Source organism: Haliaeetus leucocephalus, unplaced genomic scaffold (genome assembly GCF_000737465.1).
Source record: "Haliaeetus leucocephalus isolate CR32 unplaced genomic scaffold, Haliaeetus_leucocephalus-4.0 Scaffold555, whole genome shotgun sequence".
NCBI classification, from domain to species: domain Eukaryota; kingdom Metazoa; phylum Chordata; class Aves; order Accipitriformes; family Accipitridae; genus Haliaeetus; species Haliaeetus leucocephalus.
The window spans coordinates 17,123,711-17,141,477 of record NW_010972991.1 but is presented as its reverse complement, the minus strand read 5'-3'; the positions used below and the strand labels follow the sequence as shown (position 1 = coordinate 17,141,477).

The following is a 17,767-nucleotide window of genomic DNA, read 5'->3' as shown; positions in this document are numbered from 1 at the left end:
TGACCGCACGAGTCTGTGTATGATGATCACTATTGTCGCACAACTGCTGGCATCTATGCAATGAGGAGTGAACCGGCTGTCACCCGCACATCTTTTGCCTGTCATACTTCTCCTACCCAAGGCATGTGACTGCCTTCAGGAGCCCCCAGCCCTTCCCTGGGCGGTCCCAGTCTCCTAGGAGGTGGCAGACACACCACCTCGGTCTGCCTTCAATTAATTGTTCAAAACTGCCTGCGCAAGTAGCAAAACAGCCCATCCCGCTCCGGAGATCCCCCACGGCAGGGGCCAGCGAAGGTGACCACCATCAGCACGCGATGGGCCCCGGACAGACCCTTTGGTAACAGTCCTGCAGACATGGCATGGGTGGAGAGCCCGAACAACCTCCTCGTTGTAAGGTCACCGGCTGTGGGAAGGATTCTTGCATTTCCTTGTAAAACAACCTGAGTGCAATCGCTTCTGAACCACAACTGTGGGCTAAGAAACAGTGATGGGCAGCCAAACTTTTCCTGCAGTTCTCAAGTTCAAGTTAGCTTGTGGTGTCAGAGGCTTTCATCAGATGAGTAAAAACTATTTGCACATTGAGACTTGCTCTTAACACTTCTCCTGGATCTGCCAGCTGACAAGAAAAAAAAAAAAAATCCCACCAGCTACTCTGTCATTCACCCAGAGCCTGCAGTGTGATTTTGGGAGATCCTCGCTAAAAGGAGTAACTTATGGACAACCTGAGACAGGACCATGTTTGGGGGCCTTGAAAAAAAGCCCCCCCAAACCACACCGGCCACATGAGCGCACAGCCTGCTCTGAGCCCAGGTTGGGGTGAGCAAACACGGTTCTTGTCAGCATCTGCCCCCGGTTTTGTCAGCCCCGTGCTTCTCTGCAGACCTTTCGGCTGGCGCTGGCACTGCGCGCAGGGCTCCTGGCAGGGCTTGGCGAGAGCCGAGTCCAAGCCAGGCAGGACTTCAGCCTGAGCCACAGCTGAAAGGTCACGGCATCACCATGCCAGCCATCATACAGAGCGGGCAGAGAAGCAACCGTGGATGACAACCGTGCTTCTCCCAGCAGCTTCATTTCTCTGTGTAGCCACCGAGTAGGAGTCATGGCATGATGTTTAGGAGGGGCTTGCAGGGACAGGCTTTGAGCAAGTCACATAGCAAGCCGTCCAGCAGTCACTGTGCCCAGCACAGATTTTTTCTGACATTCACTGGGCACCAGAGGGAGTCAGTCCCTGCTGGTGAAGTCATGGAAGCATCCAAAATACCTTCTTTTCATCAGTCCCTTGATCCCTTTTCATCATCTCTTGGTGATGACTTCCTCCTGCCTCTGCAGCGACACGCACTCACTAAAGGAACAGGCACCTCCAAGGCCCAAAGGTGGCCTGTCCCCTTGGCAGGAGTCAACACCTCACCCTTGATGCCAGGCTGGTCCACGCAGCTCGCTGTGGCAGCTGTCCTCCTCGTACTACGAGTGTTGTGGTTTAACCCCAGCCAGCAACGAGGCACCACGCAGCCGCTCACTCACTCCTCCTCGCTCCCAGTGGGATGGGGAGGAGAATCAGAAAAAAAAGGTAAAGCTGGGTTGAGATAAGAACAGTTTAATAACTAAAATTAAATATAATAATAAAAATAATAATAATAAAATACAATAATAATGATAATTGTAATGAAAAGGAATATAACAAAAAGAGAGAGAAATAAATCCCAAGAAAAGACAAGTGATGCACAATGCAGTTGCTCACCACCCGCTGACCGATGCCCGAGCAGCAATCCGCCCCTCCCAGCCAACTCCCCCCAGTTTATATACTGAGCATGACGTTCTAGGGTATGGAATACCCCTTTGGCTAGTTTGGGTCAGCTGTCCTGGCCGTGCTCCCTCCCAGCTCCTTGTACATCTGCTTGTTGGCAGAGCATGAGAAACTGAAAATCCTTAACTTGGGATACGTGCTACATAGCAAAAACTAAAACATCAGGGTGTGATCAACATTATTGTCACACTAAATCCAAAACACAGCACTGTACCAGCTACTAGGAAGAACATTAACTCTATCCCAGCCAAAACCAGGACAACGAGCTTACTAGAGATGCTGCAGCAGTTACCTGGGGCCATTCCCAGGCTAACATTAACCAAACTGTGCGCTACAGTAAAAGAAAGGGACTGATGATACGGGTATGTCCCTGAGAACCTGCCAGCAGCCACACTAGAGCCAATGCAGAGATGAATGGTGCAGGCAAAGCGACAGCAGTCCCAGGGGAAGGATGTTTCCCAGGTAAGCCCTTCCAGCAGATTTGGGAAGAAGGACCTGCAGTTCAGGAGTCACCAGCCAGCAAGCTCCGCAGGAAGCTGCGATATTGGCAGCACTGCTGCCTGTCATAGTAATCTCTTGTCTGTCACTCACAGAGTGATAGATAAAATCCTCTTTTATTTCATTAGAAGGGTCAAAATGCAACGGGGAATTCCTGAGCCCATCCATGTGACTACACTCAACCAGCCAAAGACCAAAGTTACTATTCTTCAAAGCAGGCACGTGTGCTCCACACTGGCCAAACACAGCCATTCCTGAGATTTACCTGTATTTTAAGCTGGAAAAAACTTAGTTTAAGATTTTGGTTGGTAGAGCACAGCCTCATGGCTTTGGCAGCCTTGGTTGCTAGAGCCAGATTACGATGGGACGGGAGAAGCCTCCGGCTGTGCTGCTGCCGGCCCATCTGTGCCCATCAGGCAGGCAGCTGCCGGCAAACCAGGAATAGCATCTCTTAACAGCAATATCAGTGTCCATCTTACCCTTCTGCTCCAGGGAGAGGGTTTGCTAAAACCTGATGTTCAAAGGCTTCTCCCCTCAGCTCTGCTTCTGCATGTGTATTGCGTATGTCTATGCGTACCAGACGTGTACATCACTATGCACAGATATAAAGTTTATACATGCACGTGTGTATTCCTGCAGAGCGCAGTGCGGGGAGTGGTCCCCAGTCACAGGAGCATCTTCCTCGCAAACACATAAGCGGCTACACGCAGTATTAACACATCAGCATGTCCGGTGACTGTTTCTCTCCCAGAAGGAGCTCTAGAGAACATAGCAACAGAAACATTAATATTTGCTGACTCAAGGGCTCCACCAGGAGGAAAACCAGCCCCCATCAGCCCCTCGGAAGGGCTAGAAGGAAGGCACTCCTCTGGCAGGCTGGGGAGTGACTGGCAGGGGGGCCAGACTTGTGGTTTAACAACATTCGAAGGCAAGGACGAGAAACAGAATTGGCAGAATTGGACTAGCGCAGTGTCAGTCGGCCGGGGCTGGCCGCAGCTCCGGGTGCGCGGCCACGCACGCGGCATCCTCATCCCCTGCAAAAATCTTAGCAGTCCAGCAACACGGCCTCCGGGCTGACAAAAAACACTAAGAGAGAGCTTGCTAATTGCCCTGTCTTCACCCACATTCTTTTCTTCCCCAGCAACAGCTGGGAATAGTCACTGACCTACTGCACTCCACAGTGGTTTCATGACCAGAGGGAGCACGCTGTCCGCTTGTGGCTATTGCTGATCAAGTCATGGGTTTTGCTAGGACCCTCGTGTCTGCTTGAAGGAGAACAGCGGGAGCTACAGAGGCCGGTTTGGATATTAAAAGGTGGGATTCTACGCGTGAGCTTCAGCTCCCCTTGCAGCCCCCCGAGACAGGTTTCTGGTCACCTCACCATTGCAGACATGTCCTTCACCACGAGACGAACCCCTCCAGAAGCACCTTCTCTGTCCCGCTGGCTGTAACGGGAGTCATGCACCAGCCTTGGATTCCAACCCAGAGCACACAGACTATAATATTGAAGGGATGCATCACAACTTCTCTCCCACCCCCCCACCCCCATCAGTGCGATGGCCACAGCGCGAGATACAGCACAGAGCCAGACCCAGCTTGCCCACCAGAGCCCTCGGAGGCACGCGGTTTCTGCCCAAGACCCAGCGCTGGTGGGAGAGGAAGGGACCTTGTGCCCTTCGTGCCTGTCTCAAGGAGGCATCAAGGGGCAGCAGGGACAAGACTTTTGACTCGAGACCCCTGAGGGCGCAGATGCCATCAGGTGTGAACCTCTGCCGGCTCAGACCCAGCTGCCCGGTGCTTGGCTGCCGGCTGGCCTGGCTGGACCCAGCTCAGGGGGCTGAACCCCACGCTGCTGTGCCCTGGCACAGTCACGGTGCCTGACCCGAGGGCACGATGCCCTTGATATATCAGATATCAGCTACCACCCACCCAAATTACATTTCTGGAGTGCTTCTTCTTTGAATCTAAGGGACTCCCAAGAGATTTCTCCTTGAGCCAGAAAATTCCAGAAAAAAAAATAATAAATTGTTTGCTCCCTAGACTGCAAACCCCATTCCCAGGAAGAAGAAACAGCAAGTTGAGAGCTCACAAAGCATAAGACAGCATATGAAGCACTTTCAATTTTCTCCCACAACCCAAAAGCTGTGAACACCGACTTACTCTGGCATGGCCCAATTTTATCATTTTGGATTTCACAAGGAAGCATGTAAGTAGCAAACAAAGACACGCTTGTCTCCACGTTCAAGTTTTATTGAAACTATGCACATATTTTACACACAAATGGAGTGGGAGCTGTTGTACCAGACTTTGGTATCTCGTAGGCATTTACAGAACCTGAGCACATAGCAGTTTCATATTTGAATATTCTGTATACTCTCATATTCTGTATACTCTCATATTCTGTATACTCATCTTAATTCACAACACTCAAATACTTTTAAGTGCTTTTAGTAACACAAAAATAGGTTCCATTCTTCCAACAACAGACCCACTTACAACATTTTATCTTTCTCCCCCATCAACACAGTATTTCCAAAAGGCGCTGGATTTTCTCTCCAAGTCCATAGTTCTCTTGCAGTTGCAGGATGTTAGTGAAGGACACCAGTTCCAGCTTTTCTCTGTATTCTCCAGGTCCCCCTCTGCCCTCCTCAAGTACCTTATGTCAAATGATGCAGGCTCTTCTCTAGGAAAAGAAGCTGTCCTGTTTCGAAGTTCATTACATACTCATGATCTTTTACCGAGACCAAACAAAAATAGTTTTGCTGCTTATTTTTACACCAGGGACAATTGTTCACTAGGAACTATGCTAAGGCAATGGACCTATTTCATGGAACCCAGGTACTGAGGGCTATGGATGATCTGGACTGGCAGGGAAATAACACTTACATCACCCCATCACTGATAACCCTGGGCTGTCAGCTCATCTCATGCCAGGCATATCAAAAGCAGCACAAGATGTTTGCAACAATAAGACAGACTTATAAAAGCTGTTATACAAATTGCTGAACATTATGAAAAAATGTTTGGGTTTAATAAAGTAGAACCCTTTGTCTAGCTCATGTACAGTCACTTCACCTTTGAAAAAAAATGACCATATCTATTTGCAAATAATCCACCTACAACTGAATAGTAAGTATCCCTTCCGTCCCAAGTACCACTGCAGTATGTTAGCCATTCTTCAATTGCTCTGTTCTCTGCATGTGACATCAAGAAATTAAAAAAAGTTTTCAGGCACACACTGGAACACACCAAAAACCAAACAGCAGTCCTTTGTAAGATGCTGCTAATCCATACTACTTCAAGATTTGTTTTTGAAAGGTTTAACACTTTCCTCCAGAAGCTCTTCTGTGACAATGGTTTCAATGGTTTACATTAAACACGCAACTTGAAGTACCTTCACACATTATTGGTATTGGGCTTCCTTACAGCCCAAGTAGTATGTTTGTAGCACTTCAAGGGATAATCCCTTGGAATGATATGCCTTCCCACCCCATCAACTCAAGAGTGAAACCGAGAAGGGGAGAATATCAAAATACCCAGCACAACAGAGGGAAGACAGACAACACCCAGAGCTGGCTGTTCCAGTGTCAGATGCTGATTGCAACTCGGCACAACTACAGACTACTTAATAAGGCACTTGTTCAGAGAAGCAGGGAAAAACAGGCAGCACAAGCCCAAGAACTACAGGATGTATCTTTCCTCCACTGTTAACAGGCTTGCCTTTTCATGGACCTTTCAAAGTCCACTGACCTGCTCAGTAACAGCTGTAAGACAAAAATCATATGTATTTGATTTAAACTCCTACCAGCAGCCATCAGGTTTGCAACCAGAGTAGAAATGTTTTCAGACAGAACCCAGGTTAATGGGGAGATCAAACTGTATCCCTGGGTTTAATAAAATTTTATAGTTCATAGCTTATTAATGTCTTCCCACATTCACTTGTTACTCTATCTGCAGCAGGACAAAAGGGAAGAGCTTTTACTCTAGACCAAATCTATAAACATGAAAATAGAAACCATGAAAATAATTTTTAGCAACATATATACATAGAGTGATACCTCATCTGGTTTTCAGATTAAAATACCATAACATGAGGTAAATACGCAGTTTGCTTTCTTAAAACACTACCAAAGTCTTAAAAAAGCAGTAGTATCCAGGTCATTTTTAAAGACAGCAATCACAGCAGATGAGTCAAGGGAATCTTAAAAAGGCCATCCTTTTAAAAAGTCATATAAATTTTTTAAAAAGGACCCCCCCTTTTGTTTTTTTTTAAATGACACAGACAGAAATATATTTACTCCTCAGACAAACAACGTGAAAACCCAGGAAAAAAAACCCAGTAGACTCCAATTCCAGGAGAGGAAGTGAAGACAACTTCACAGCAGAAAGTGAGATGGGGAGAGGGAAACAGTCACCGTTCATTTGCCAAGTTATCAAAAATCTGCATCCAGAGTGAAGACGTTGTCCATTGTTTCTGCCATAACAGCAAAACGTTGATATTCTGAAACTCGCTTCTCAAAGAAATTTGTTTTTCCTTCCAGAGAAATATTCTCCATGAAATCAAAAGGATTTTCTGCATGAAAGACCTGGGAAAGGGATACTACACTGGTGATTCTGATAGGGTAACAATGCTTTAAAAAAACCCAACAAACAAAACAGTCAAACCCTTTCAAACTAGATCAAGCCTTGCTGTAATATGCTGTAGAATCTATGGACACCTGTCTAAGCAAGTTCAGTACTGTCACCCTCCAGGAGTTCGGTTCACGGTGAAGTTCAGTCGCGCAAGGTGCTTATTATCCTTCAAGGACTGCAGCACTTGAGTACAGCATAAATTTCCCATTACAAACCTGCAGAGCAGCTGAAGGGAAACAATGGCCTAAATTGTTCTTGCTCTTTTAAATAGTGAAGCACATATATTAATGCTGTGGTTTCGGCTGTCACTCACAGAAAGTGCAAGCGCTAAATATGACCTGCTCCCAGGCACATTAAGAGAGTGCTCTGTGCTGACAGCTTTCCTGGGCTGTCCTGGCAGGCCGGCATTCTGGGCAATTGCATCTCTTACCTTTGAGAACCCAAGCTCCATTAGTAACCGGTCTGCGACAAATTCTATATATTGTTTCATCAAAGTGCAATTCATTCCAATCAGACCTACAGGTAATGCCTCTGTTAGAAACTCCTGTAAGTTAAAATACAGACAACATATACAGACAACATTTAGAGAAATGAAATTTAAGAGGAGAAAAGGAAAGACACCTGTGTTTCATAGTAACACAATTTGTGATATTCCAGGCTCCACAGCCAGTCGTCTGAATAAATAACTTGTGTCACTAAACTCAACAAGTATCTTCTGTTTTCAGTAGTTGTTTGTATCTTCCTTTATTTTTAGCATATTTTTCTGGAAAAGGCACAAGAATTTTTATTACTGCCCCTTCTCATCTGCCTTTCTGCACCCCCCCGTAAGATCCCAAGCTTCAGCGTAAGCTTGAGGTCCACGTTCAGTAAAACCTACAGATCATACTAGTGGGAGCAGGAATAGATCCAGAAATCTCCAGTTTTCTTTGGCTTCCAGCCATTATAGAATGACAGATCAGACAGGACAGTGATATATATGAGTGCTGAACCCAGCCACGTATATGTTTAGGCACCGATGCAATACCTGTCAGTGTTGCGAGGCAAAGCTGGGGCATTCATCATCATCACAGTAGTTAGATGACAACAGAAAAGAAAGAGTAAACTACAATCCTGCCAAACACTCAGCAGTGCAGAAACTTGTAGTTACAGATGGGTAGCACTTCATGTGAAAGAACCTGACAGCAACCTCAGAAAAAGTCAGAGCCCAGCATGGTACCCACGGCCAGAACAGACCCTGTCTTCTGAGGACAAGCAGGGATGTGTATACAGTAGGGAGAGACAAAGATCCTGAAAGGACAGTGGTAAACAAACTCTCCTCTAAGAAAGGAGTTGCAGTTGGACCAGATGATGACCAGGTCCCTTCCAACTGGAACTATTCTCTTCTATACTAAGACAGCCTTTCTTCCTTTCTGTTGTTAAAAAGGAAACCAGCTGCCAGCTTCAACTTCTCCCAGCTCCTTGACAACCGAATCAGAAAGTCTCTGACTCTCATTGTCACCATTAAGAAAGAGAGAAAGGATGGTATAATGCATCAGGGATCCAGGCCTGAACCAAGTATCAAATATGAAATCCCAAAAGTTAGAAGTTAATTTGTTTACTTTTGCACATAAGACTGGTCCTGTGCTGCCCATGATGCCGTCACGGCCAGGCTTACCTGCTCAATTTCAACAGCATTAACGATGATCTCACGGACCCGCTCCTCTGATGGTCTGTTCACTAAATAATGGAACATTAGACAAGCAAAATCACAGTGTAGACCCTGAAATAACAGAGAACAATGAAAAACAAAAAAGTCATTTTTCCCTCCTCCACATAGTTTTCTCTTACTTTGAGGCAGCCTCATTCAGGTTGAAGCTTCCTAGCCTCCTGCTTCTTTGACAGTCTTAATGTTACCACGTGTAGCAGGCACTGTTAGTTTACAACCCTGGATCTGAAATCCAACACGTGCCACCTATGCCAAAATAACACTCAGCATACAAGTTTCTCAGGAAAATATTTTTGAGAGCTGCTCTACTGTGAGGGATCCTACACAGAGCCCTGCTGGGTACCTGCCTCTGGTCAGAGATGCTTTTGCAGAAAGGCTCCTACATCAAGACCTGCAAAACTACCTGCAAGTTAACATAGACTGTTTACCTGCTCTCCACTTCAAGATACCTGTAAAGAAATACTTGTTTTAAATTCTATTAGTAGCATTTCCTCCCTTGCTTCTCCTCACAGCATTTTCAGAAAGGAAGATTCAGATTAGAGTCACCAAATCCAAAACTAACAAGTCATCTCTCTACACAAGGTACAGTTACTGTGAGGAATTTGCTACCACAACATTCATAGGTTGGTAACACTTAAGGCTACTGTGCCCAGCTCAACCCACCTTCACATTTCACCCAGCTATCCTCCACAGAGCCCAGTAAATTGTGTTAATTCCCAAGATTTCCAGAAAAGCCTCCAGCCAGCATAAGACAACATCAGGAGACAAGCAATCGCTCACAGTCTGAGGCAGGTACCAGACAGCTGCTCCAACAGGTGCTTCAGTTTCTATTTGAACTTGCCTGGCTACAGCTCGAGCCTCTGGCTTCAGCCATACCCACTGCTGCTAGACTAAAGGAGCACCGTGCTACCATCTCTCCTCTCGACAGCAAGGTGGTGATTACAGCCTATGAACACCATGAGGGCACATCCAGAGTGAAAACCAGTCAAAAGAATTTGGCAGACTATGGGCTATGAGACAATACAGTGCTATTGTTAACAAGGGTCAAGACAAAACCAAGAAGCAAAACCTTTTTCAGAAAGGCTACAAACCCCTCGTGCTTCAGGTCACGAAACAGCCCTGAAACAACGTAACTTGGGAAATACTCCCCCTCTAGGGACAGCATTAGCTGCCTGCTGCAGGGCTTCCCGTGGTCTTGCCCAGGGCAACATCACCAGCAGGATGCAGGACATGCTTGGCTTCTCACCTGAACTGGTGTGCTCCGCTGACTGGTGCTCCCAGCAGCTTTGCACCTTTAAGAATCAGAGATGCACCAGCTCAAAGAACAGCCTGGGAACAGAGCCTGCAGCTCAAAAAACATATTGAGCATTAACCATTTATCTGTTCAGGTACATCAGAAAAACAGTTCATGTAGTTTTCCATTGTGGATTCTTTTTACTGCCACTGCTTTTGTAACAGCATTTCCTGGTTTTTGATGCAGGTGCTGTGTGCACCAAGCCTTACCCTTTCGTAACAGCTCTGCAGTTGGAACTATGCCAGCGGAGCTCAAGAAAAATTCAGTCTTTTGGTGCTCAACTCTGCAGAGAAGTACAGTTACACTGCTGTATAGAGGAACTTACATCTCATTCACCTGCAAGTGATCCTTCTAACGAATACTTCCTCACTCAAATGGATCAGTTTATGATGACTCACAGAAGCAGAAGACACAAGGAAGGTCAAAGCTGAAGTGTTTGGTTTTGCTTACTGATCATATCACTTTCTTCAAAAGTGTCTTTTAAATTAAAGGCCTCTTGTAAGATGCCTCCTTTCAAATCAGTTTATCTATCCATGGAAATTACTTCCATTATGATAAAGCTCTATATTCTCTTAGACCAGCTCTGGTAAGTTCAAACCACTAGCATGTTTACACTGCATACAAAACTGGTCTTTCTGCTTTTTCAGTGCTGACAGCACCATAAGTTGTGCAGTGCCTTAAAGACAGGCCCCAACCATAAGCAGCTGCTGCCAACTGGCAGGCAACGGTGCAGGAAGCAGCGAAAAGAAAGGGCACTTGTCAGCACGTGGCCTGCTGCATTTGGTGTGCTGACATGCAGACCCTCAGACACATCACATCTTAAGCTAAGAAGCACTCCCCTCTAATTCAGACCTGTAGCTGCGCCCTCCCAGGAGATTCTATTGCTGTGCAGGAGCACAAGAACACGGACAGGAACAATATCTGCTGTTTCTGCACCAACCTGCCACAGCTGGCCACGCGACGGATGCAGAAGGCCATCTGCAAGCTCTGGGACCCACAAGTAGGGGCAGATGGGGAGCGGTACGAGGAGGCCACCTGAACCTGACTGAAGCAGTTAAGGCAGAGCAAGGCTCAGAGTCACATCCTAACTAGAGGTCCTTGCCCAGGCCAGCCCCCACTGCAGTGGGGGACCATGCAATTCCACACCAGCCCTTGGGCAGCCAGGCCTTTGCTTCGCTTCATGGCACAGGAAAACAAACATCCCCTTTAATCCAAAAGGTCCACCTTTTTGATCATACTATGCATTGGGGTGTTGCTAATATTTATGTTTACTCCCTTTAAAAACAGGTATTTCTGCCGAGGGACATAGCAGCACCTAGGCTTTAAGTTCATTAGTAACTTACAGCTAAAAGTCTGTTTCTTCCCCCTTTTTACAAATATTCTGGGAATAGCCTGCTCCTTTGCAGGACTCCAATCTTCCTACAAGTCAGCAGTTACAGCTCCTCCATCAGGCTGCAGAAACAGGGTCGGGCACCTCTCTGGGGGAAGGAAGTCTCTCCTCTGTGCTGCCTAGGAGGTGATGTTAAAGCAGACACAGAAGGCTTACTGTGGGAGAAGCTCTAGGGAGCATGGCCTGCAGTTACCTACGAGGACAGTGGACCTTCCCTGGAAAACCCTGCTACTAACACTGGCTAGCAGAGAACCTACTCAGACTTCTACCACCTCCTTGGCCTCCAGCACTGTCAACATTAAAAAGGCTCCGTCATACCCAGAAATGCATCCCCTGCTCACTGCTGGATTCTCTTCTTCACTGGTTCCTACCCAAACACTGCTTTCTGCTCTCTTCACCTTCCCTCCAACCCTCCCTGCCACCAGAGGTGGGCTGCTCTGGCGAGACTATGGGACCTTTATGAATATAATTCTGCCCTTCCCCTGGAAGCTCGCTTTCCTTCCCAGACAGTATGTAGGACATGACACATTACCTCATCTCTGCTAATAAGTTCATTGGAGAAAGTCAGTCCAGGCATCAGGCCCCTCTTCTTCAGCCAAAATATAGCAGCAAAGGAACCCGAAAAGAAGATGCCTTCAACTGCAGCAAAAGCAACCACTCTCTCACCTGTTTAACGTAACACATTTTCAGTTAGACACAAAACAGTGTATTGCTCGTCAGCAAGATGCACCGTTTGCATCAGACAGACCAATGCTGGAGAGGAGCAATCCCCTTTGCAGCACCAGGTGCTGTATCTGACCACATCTTTCAGCAGATCCTGAGGCATACCGGGTCTACACCCACAACAGCACTTAACCACAGGCAACCCCAGCAGAAGAGAAGAACCAGGGCACCCACTGAAACTGCCACAGGTCAGAAGGGAAAGAACATAATTAATTGCTCAAAGTGGCCAAGCATTAGTACTCCTTTATCTCTCTCCTAAAAGGCAGGAAAATGGCTGTTTAACTAATAGACAAAACTGAGAGAAGAGCCAATCTCCTATAAACGAAACAAAAAATCCTACACCTCAATTTCCGCTTGTTGAGAATTCACATAACACCATATTCTTATAAGAGTGGAAGAACACAGAATGTAACTCATCAAGACGCAAATAACAATTTATGTTATCCCACCTGTTAAGCTACCTTTCATCCAAGGAAAGTACGGCATTGTTGATCCCAGTTCTCCCTGTTCTCTATTGGAATGTCTCTTCAGACTACAAGACCATATGACTGCTTGGTGATGACACATCATTCCATGTACTCTGTTTTAAACAACTTCACAAGATCCTTGGGTATATTCTAACATGAAGAGCTTCTGCATTAAGTGCTGATGCCTTTTCCCAGTGAGAACTGCATAGACTTTTGTTTGAAAAATAAAATAAACCCAAAATAGCCAGATGTCCCACTTCCTCTACGAGATGCAAATGCCATCTGCTGGCTGATCTTTAGAATTCAAGTCAGGAAAACATGAAGAGCAACATGAACTTAAAAATATCACAGAAGTTACTACAGAAAGAATTTATCCAGCAACACTAAAAATCTCCTAGGTTACTTCTAGAGAGGAGTGGAGGAAGGCTGCTCACACAATATAGGTTTAATGAAGCACAAGACTGACTATTGATATGGTTTTTACTACATTCCGCCTGACTAGCTATCATACAAGTGAGTTATGCTGAAACAAAAATTGCCCATCAGCAGCACCACGTAACGTGAGCGCACGCCGGGAGGCTTAGAGTCCACAGAACAGATACAGCAATTGAACCCTCAGCATAAGAAATCAACCAAAGCTGCAGAGACCCGGTTGCAGGCCAGGTCCCCAAACTGGAAAGAAACACCAAGCACGCAAGCCAGCCAGCCACTTTCATATACCGTATCTCATAATCCATAACTGTAAGATCTGGGGCCCCCAAATGTTTTAAACTTGCGAAGTTTTCTCAATAAGATGAGAAAACAGAAGACTAGAAATGTACTTTACGAAACTTTGGATAGGATGCATGAAATTTGGGAGCAGGGGGTGAGGGGAACATTGCTTTTTGAGTTCAGAAACCTTCTGATTCCTGGCACACCCCAAGCTGCTGGGAACCGAATGAGTGAGATGAAGAAGGGGCTCCACACACAGCAAGCAAAGCCAGATTGGGGAGGCAGCAGGACACTCCAGGATGGGACAATCTACAGCTACAAAAAGAACCCCACTCAAACAAGAGCTGTGAACAACAGATGCTGCAAAAGAGTGATATTCAGATTTATTTTGTTCGTCTGGCTGAACCTCTCCATCTCCTACACTTTCTCTAAGTACAGAGAATGTTCGGTTTCGAAAATTCTCCAGAGTCTGACCATTATTCATTTCTGCTACAACACATCCTTCACAGTCAACACTGTAAGCTGAATGCAGAACACTGGAAAGGATGCCCTGCACCATGCTGATGGGAACTGAGCCAGTGTCCCAGCTCCCAAATGAGATACAAAAACTAGAAACCTGGTCTCAACAGCAAACCAGAAACACCAGAGACAGATGATTCTTGAATCTTTTTTGCTCAGGCTCAGTCATGCTGTTACAAAAAAAAGGCTAACATCACACACAAATTTGTCTATATGAACATGAACACAGAAAAAGCCTGGACATGCAAGATGTCAGCTGCCCAGTTCTGAACACTGGAGTAAAAAATAGGAGCCAACTGGAAGAAATAATCAGAACTCCTAGAAAACAAGGTCTACAAGCCAAAACTGAAAAAACTAGGGTTGTTCGGTATAAAGGCAAAAAAAGGCAGAGAAACCCACAAGCATTTTTCACAACATGATTCTGGTGGGCACTGCCATTACTATATTGCTTTAGCTGAAGATAAAGACATACATGCTCAGCAGAAGTTACTTCTAGTTCTTTAGTTAAACCAGACACCAACAAGCCAATACATCATTTGTGGAGAATTTCATTTCACGTTCCAGGGATGCAGCTTGCTCCCAGAGGATTAGTTTGTGACATGCGCAACAGAAACAAGTTTTTAAGAAGCTACACACCAAAAGTGGATTCTCTGTCTTCAATCCACTTCAGAGCCCAATCTGCTTTCTTCTTGACACAAGGCATTGTTTCAATAGCATTAAACAAGAAATCCCTATAGAAGAAAACAAAGAGAAAACATCAAAATAATAAGAAGTGATTTATGTAAGTCTGCCCTGATTGTCACTGCTGCCTCCACCAGAACCCATTACGCTAGGCTCTGAACTAACCCAAGCAAGAGACCGTTCCCACACCAAGGGCGGGATGGTCTCTGATAAAAAGAGCACAGGGTGGCAGATGTGCAGAAAGCAACAAACCCAGGTCTCAGAGGAGGTGAGCTGCAGAGATGGGAAGTGAACTCAAACGTCCCATCCCAGGAGTGCACCCCCACCAGACCACACTGCCTCTCAGACTTCAAGCCAGATGGCAGCCACTTCCTACCCACTGAGCTAAACCTCCTCTTGCCCAACTCCACAAAAGGAACTGGACAATTCCCACGAGCATGGGCTCTGTTCCCAGGCTAAACACCTGAAAGGAAACCTTGCAGTCCTCCCACAGTCACCACACAGGATGTCACTGTGGGAAACCAAGCTCTGCCTGACCATCACCATGGTGAGGGAAAGTGCTTTTCAAATGTATTACCATTCGGACTAGGAAGTTCTCCAGACAACAAAGGTAATGGGGCTCTCCAAAGAACCCATGTCGCTGTTTAAACACATCCAGAGGTTTACCTTTTCTCAGGATCTTTGATGTAGGTGTCTATGAGCAAGCTGTACATCTCTGAGTGAACGTTCTCAATAAGAATCTGAAAGCCATAGAAACAACGAGCTTCTGGGATCTGCACCTCCTGACTAAAACGTGCCACCTACCAAAACCAGAAAGCACAGCAATGAATACAGTAAAACCAGTACCACGTGACAGTACTCTAAACTTAATGGGAGAGACAATAGATCTCTACCACAGAGAAAGGATGGGAGCAGTTCAGCCCTACTTTATTCACAGATATGTCAACAGGATAGGTGTGGCGCCGAAGAAAATAAAGCAAGCTAGCTAGAAGTAAATACATCTGCTATGCATATTGGATAGAGAGCTGCAGTGAAGCATGAGGGCACGCGTGCACAGGAGAACAGCAAAATACTGCAATAGTAAACACTTTGTATTGAACAAAGCCTCAGACTTTTTGTTCATCATTGAAAAAAATCAACAGTATGACATAAGACATGTTCATGCAATATATGCACATATACTATGACATCTACGCTTTATAGAAATTGGAGATCTAAACTGGGTATTGCAGTCAGATACCACTGTGGCAAGACACTGAGCAGCCCAGAACTGATTTCAGCAGAAAGATTTCCCCAGCTTTTTAGCAGCACCCACCTGCAGCCCTAGAAGATTCTAGGATGCCATTCAGTGAGAGCAAAATGGATTTTACCAAAATTAAGAATACAGACCATGGCACAGCACAATCCCTCCCTACTTCTCATCTAACAGAAGTACGTGGAGAAGCATGGGTTTCTATTAATTCATTGAGAAATGCAGATCAACACAGCCAGGCAGAGGGCTGAGCTTAAAAACTGTGTCCAAGAGTGATGTGATTCTGAGCCTTGCTGACCACAGCTGACCCAATTTAACACAGTCACTGGCCCCAGCAGAAAAGCTGCTTATTCCCTTTGGCAAAGGTGAGAGGATGGGAAGAAAAAAAAGTACACATTTAATAAACTTATGCATTAATGTGAGAAAACCTAAATGAAAAGCCAATAAGCCAATAAAATAAGTATTCAAGCCCTCTGTAAAGCTTTCTCACCAGGTTTTCATTTACAATTCCATCACTGGCTGCAAAAAATGCCAGAACATGAGAGATAAAGTGTTTTTCATCTGCTTTCAGCTTGTTCCAGTGAGGAAGGTCCTTTGACAAATCAACCTAATGAAAAGAAAAAAGAAAAACATTATTGCCTTTTTGAGTTTGGCATTTTGTAAGAACAGAAGCAGCCTAGTCAAATGACTGAGGCAGAGTTTTGGTGTTTGCTCTTTTGCCTTTAGCAGGTGTTCAGCCTCCATCCTGCCAAAGAATGGCAGGGGGTGAATGCTGTACAACTGCTCTTGTCTACCAGACTGAACTCCAGCCACGGCAGAAAACCACAACTTCCTTCACATAGGCCTTTTTTGTTTGTTTGTTTGGAGGGATTTCTGAACCACTGCAGCAGTTAAGTAGGGCCAGATGTGAAAAATACAAGAGGCCTAAAAACTTATATATGTGTATATGTGTGTGTGTATATAAACACACAAACCAATTTTACAGTTAACTTCCCAGTTCATTTTGAAATGCACTGACAGATGGTAGGACAGCATAAGAAGGAATCAGTAATATGGTAAAAGGGCAATCCTGATCAGGCAGGAGTTTAAATGCTTTTTCTTTAACGGCTTAAATCAACCTCTACTGCAACAGAGCAGCAAGCCTCCCAGACAGGCAATAGAACAGCGTTTCTATGGACAGCTGCTCCTCACCATCCCAGGATGCTTTCTGGCCTATTTAGAGCCTACCAGTGCTTTCAGCTCACTCCTCTGCAATTGCAGATTGCTGCTCACAAACGAGCAAAGGCTGCAGAAGCTTTGAGTTGGAACAACCAGCTCAGCTGGCAGGTAATCTCTCCACATCAGTGCAGTGTTCAGAAGCCTCCACTGCTGCAAACATAGCAAAGCTGAGTACGGCTCAGGCCTGGCTAACCAGCAACCTCAGGGGAAAAACTTAACAGCTTACATTATAACATATGGCAAGCATCTGACCAGGGCAATCAGGAGTCAATTAGAAGCATTTTTAGCAAGTGTCCCTGATTATCACCCTTTCTGGAAAATAGGTGCCTAACATTAAAGAACAGAATTCCCATGAAATTGCCCCGAACATCTTACACAGGCAAGGAGTTAGTTGTAGGTACAGAGACCACAGCAGGGTAGGAGCTACGTGACCACAAATCAGAGCTATATGACTTAGGCTCCCCTCTATAACCAGAGAAGCACCCCAGGATACAGTTCCACCTCATCCTAAACCAAACACCTAAAACAGCTCCGCTGAATCGCCCTGCGGAAGCAGCTTACTTTCCACCGTCCACGAAGGGAGTCCTGCTCTGGTGCAGGCACCTCACCTTCGATGCAATTAACTCCAACCCTTACGGCACAGAAGCCAGCAGCAGAGCTAGGGAGGAAGCGCCAGGACCCCGGTCTGAGCACCTTGCACCAACCCACTGGCCCCAGAGCTCACCTCTTCTGCTGTCCAAAAGGAGGCCTGTGCCTGTTTATACATTTTCCATATGTCTGGGTACTGGATGGGGAAGATGACGAACCGGCGGGGATTTTTTCTGAGAAGAGGCTCCTCGTCAGGATCCAAGCCATTTTCAGCAGCACTCAGAGAGG

At 45.9% G+C, this 17,767-nt stretch overlaps 1 protein-coding gene across 1 annotated transcript; it reads right to left on the bottom strand.

The window, feature by feature from the left end:
* Positions 1 to 6,219: 6,219 nt before the first annotated feature.
* RRM2B (ribonucleotide reductase M2 B (TP53 inducible)) lies at positions 6,220 to 17,767 on the bottom strand. Its single transcript, XM_010577028.1, has 8 exons — positions 17,616 to 17,767; positions 16,164 to 16,280; positions 15,088 to 15,221; positions 14,377 to 14,471; positions 11,853 to 11,986; positions 8,586 to 8,690; positions 7,362 to 7,475; positions 6,220 to 6,885 (listed from the first exon to the last, which is right to left on the bottom strand). Exons 1-8 carry the CDS (start codon positions 17,655 to 17,657, stop codon positions 6,733 to 6,735), a joined length of 894 nt encoding a protein of 297 aa, XP_010575330.1. The 5' UTR covers positions 17,658 to 17,767; the 3' UTR covers positions 6,220 to 6,732.

What these genes read in the sequence shown, in the direction of transcription:
- RRM2B (XM_010577028.1), bottom strand. Translation starts at nt 17,657, where the DNA reads ATGTATAAACAGGCACAGGCCTCCTTTTGGACAGCAGAAGAG. An exon ending in ATCAAAGATCCTGAGAAAAG is followed by an intron (nt 14,472 to 15,087) that starts GTAAACCTCTGG and finishes TTTCTTCTATAG; the next exon opens with GGATTTCTTGTTTAATGCTA. An exon ending in AACTTATTAGCAGAGATGAG is followed by an intron (nt 8,691 to 11,852) that starts GTAATGTGTCAT and finishes CTGTTATTTCAG; the next exon opens with GGTCTACACTGTGATTTTGC.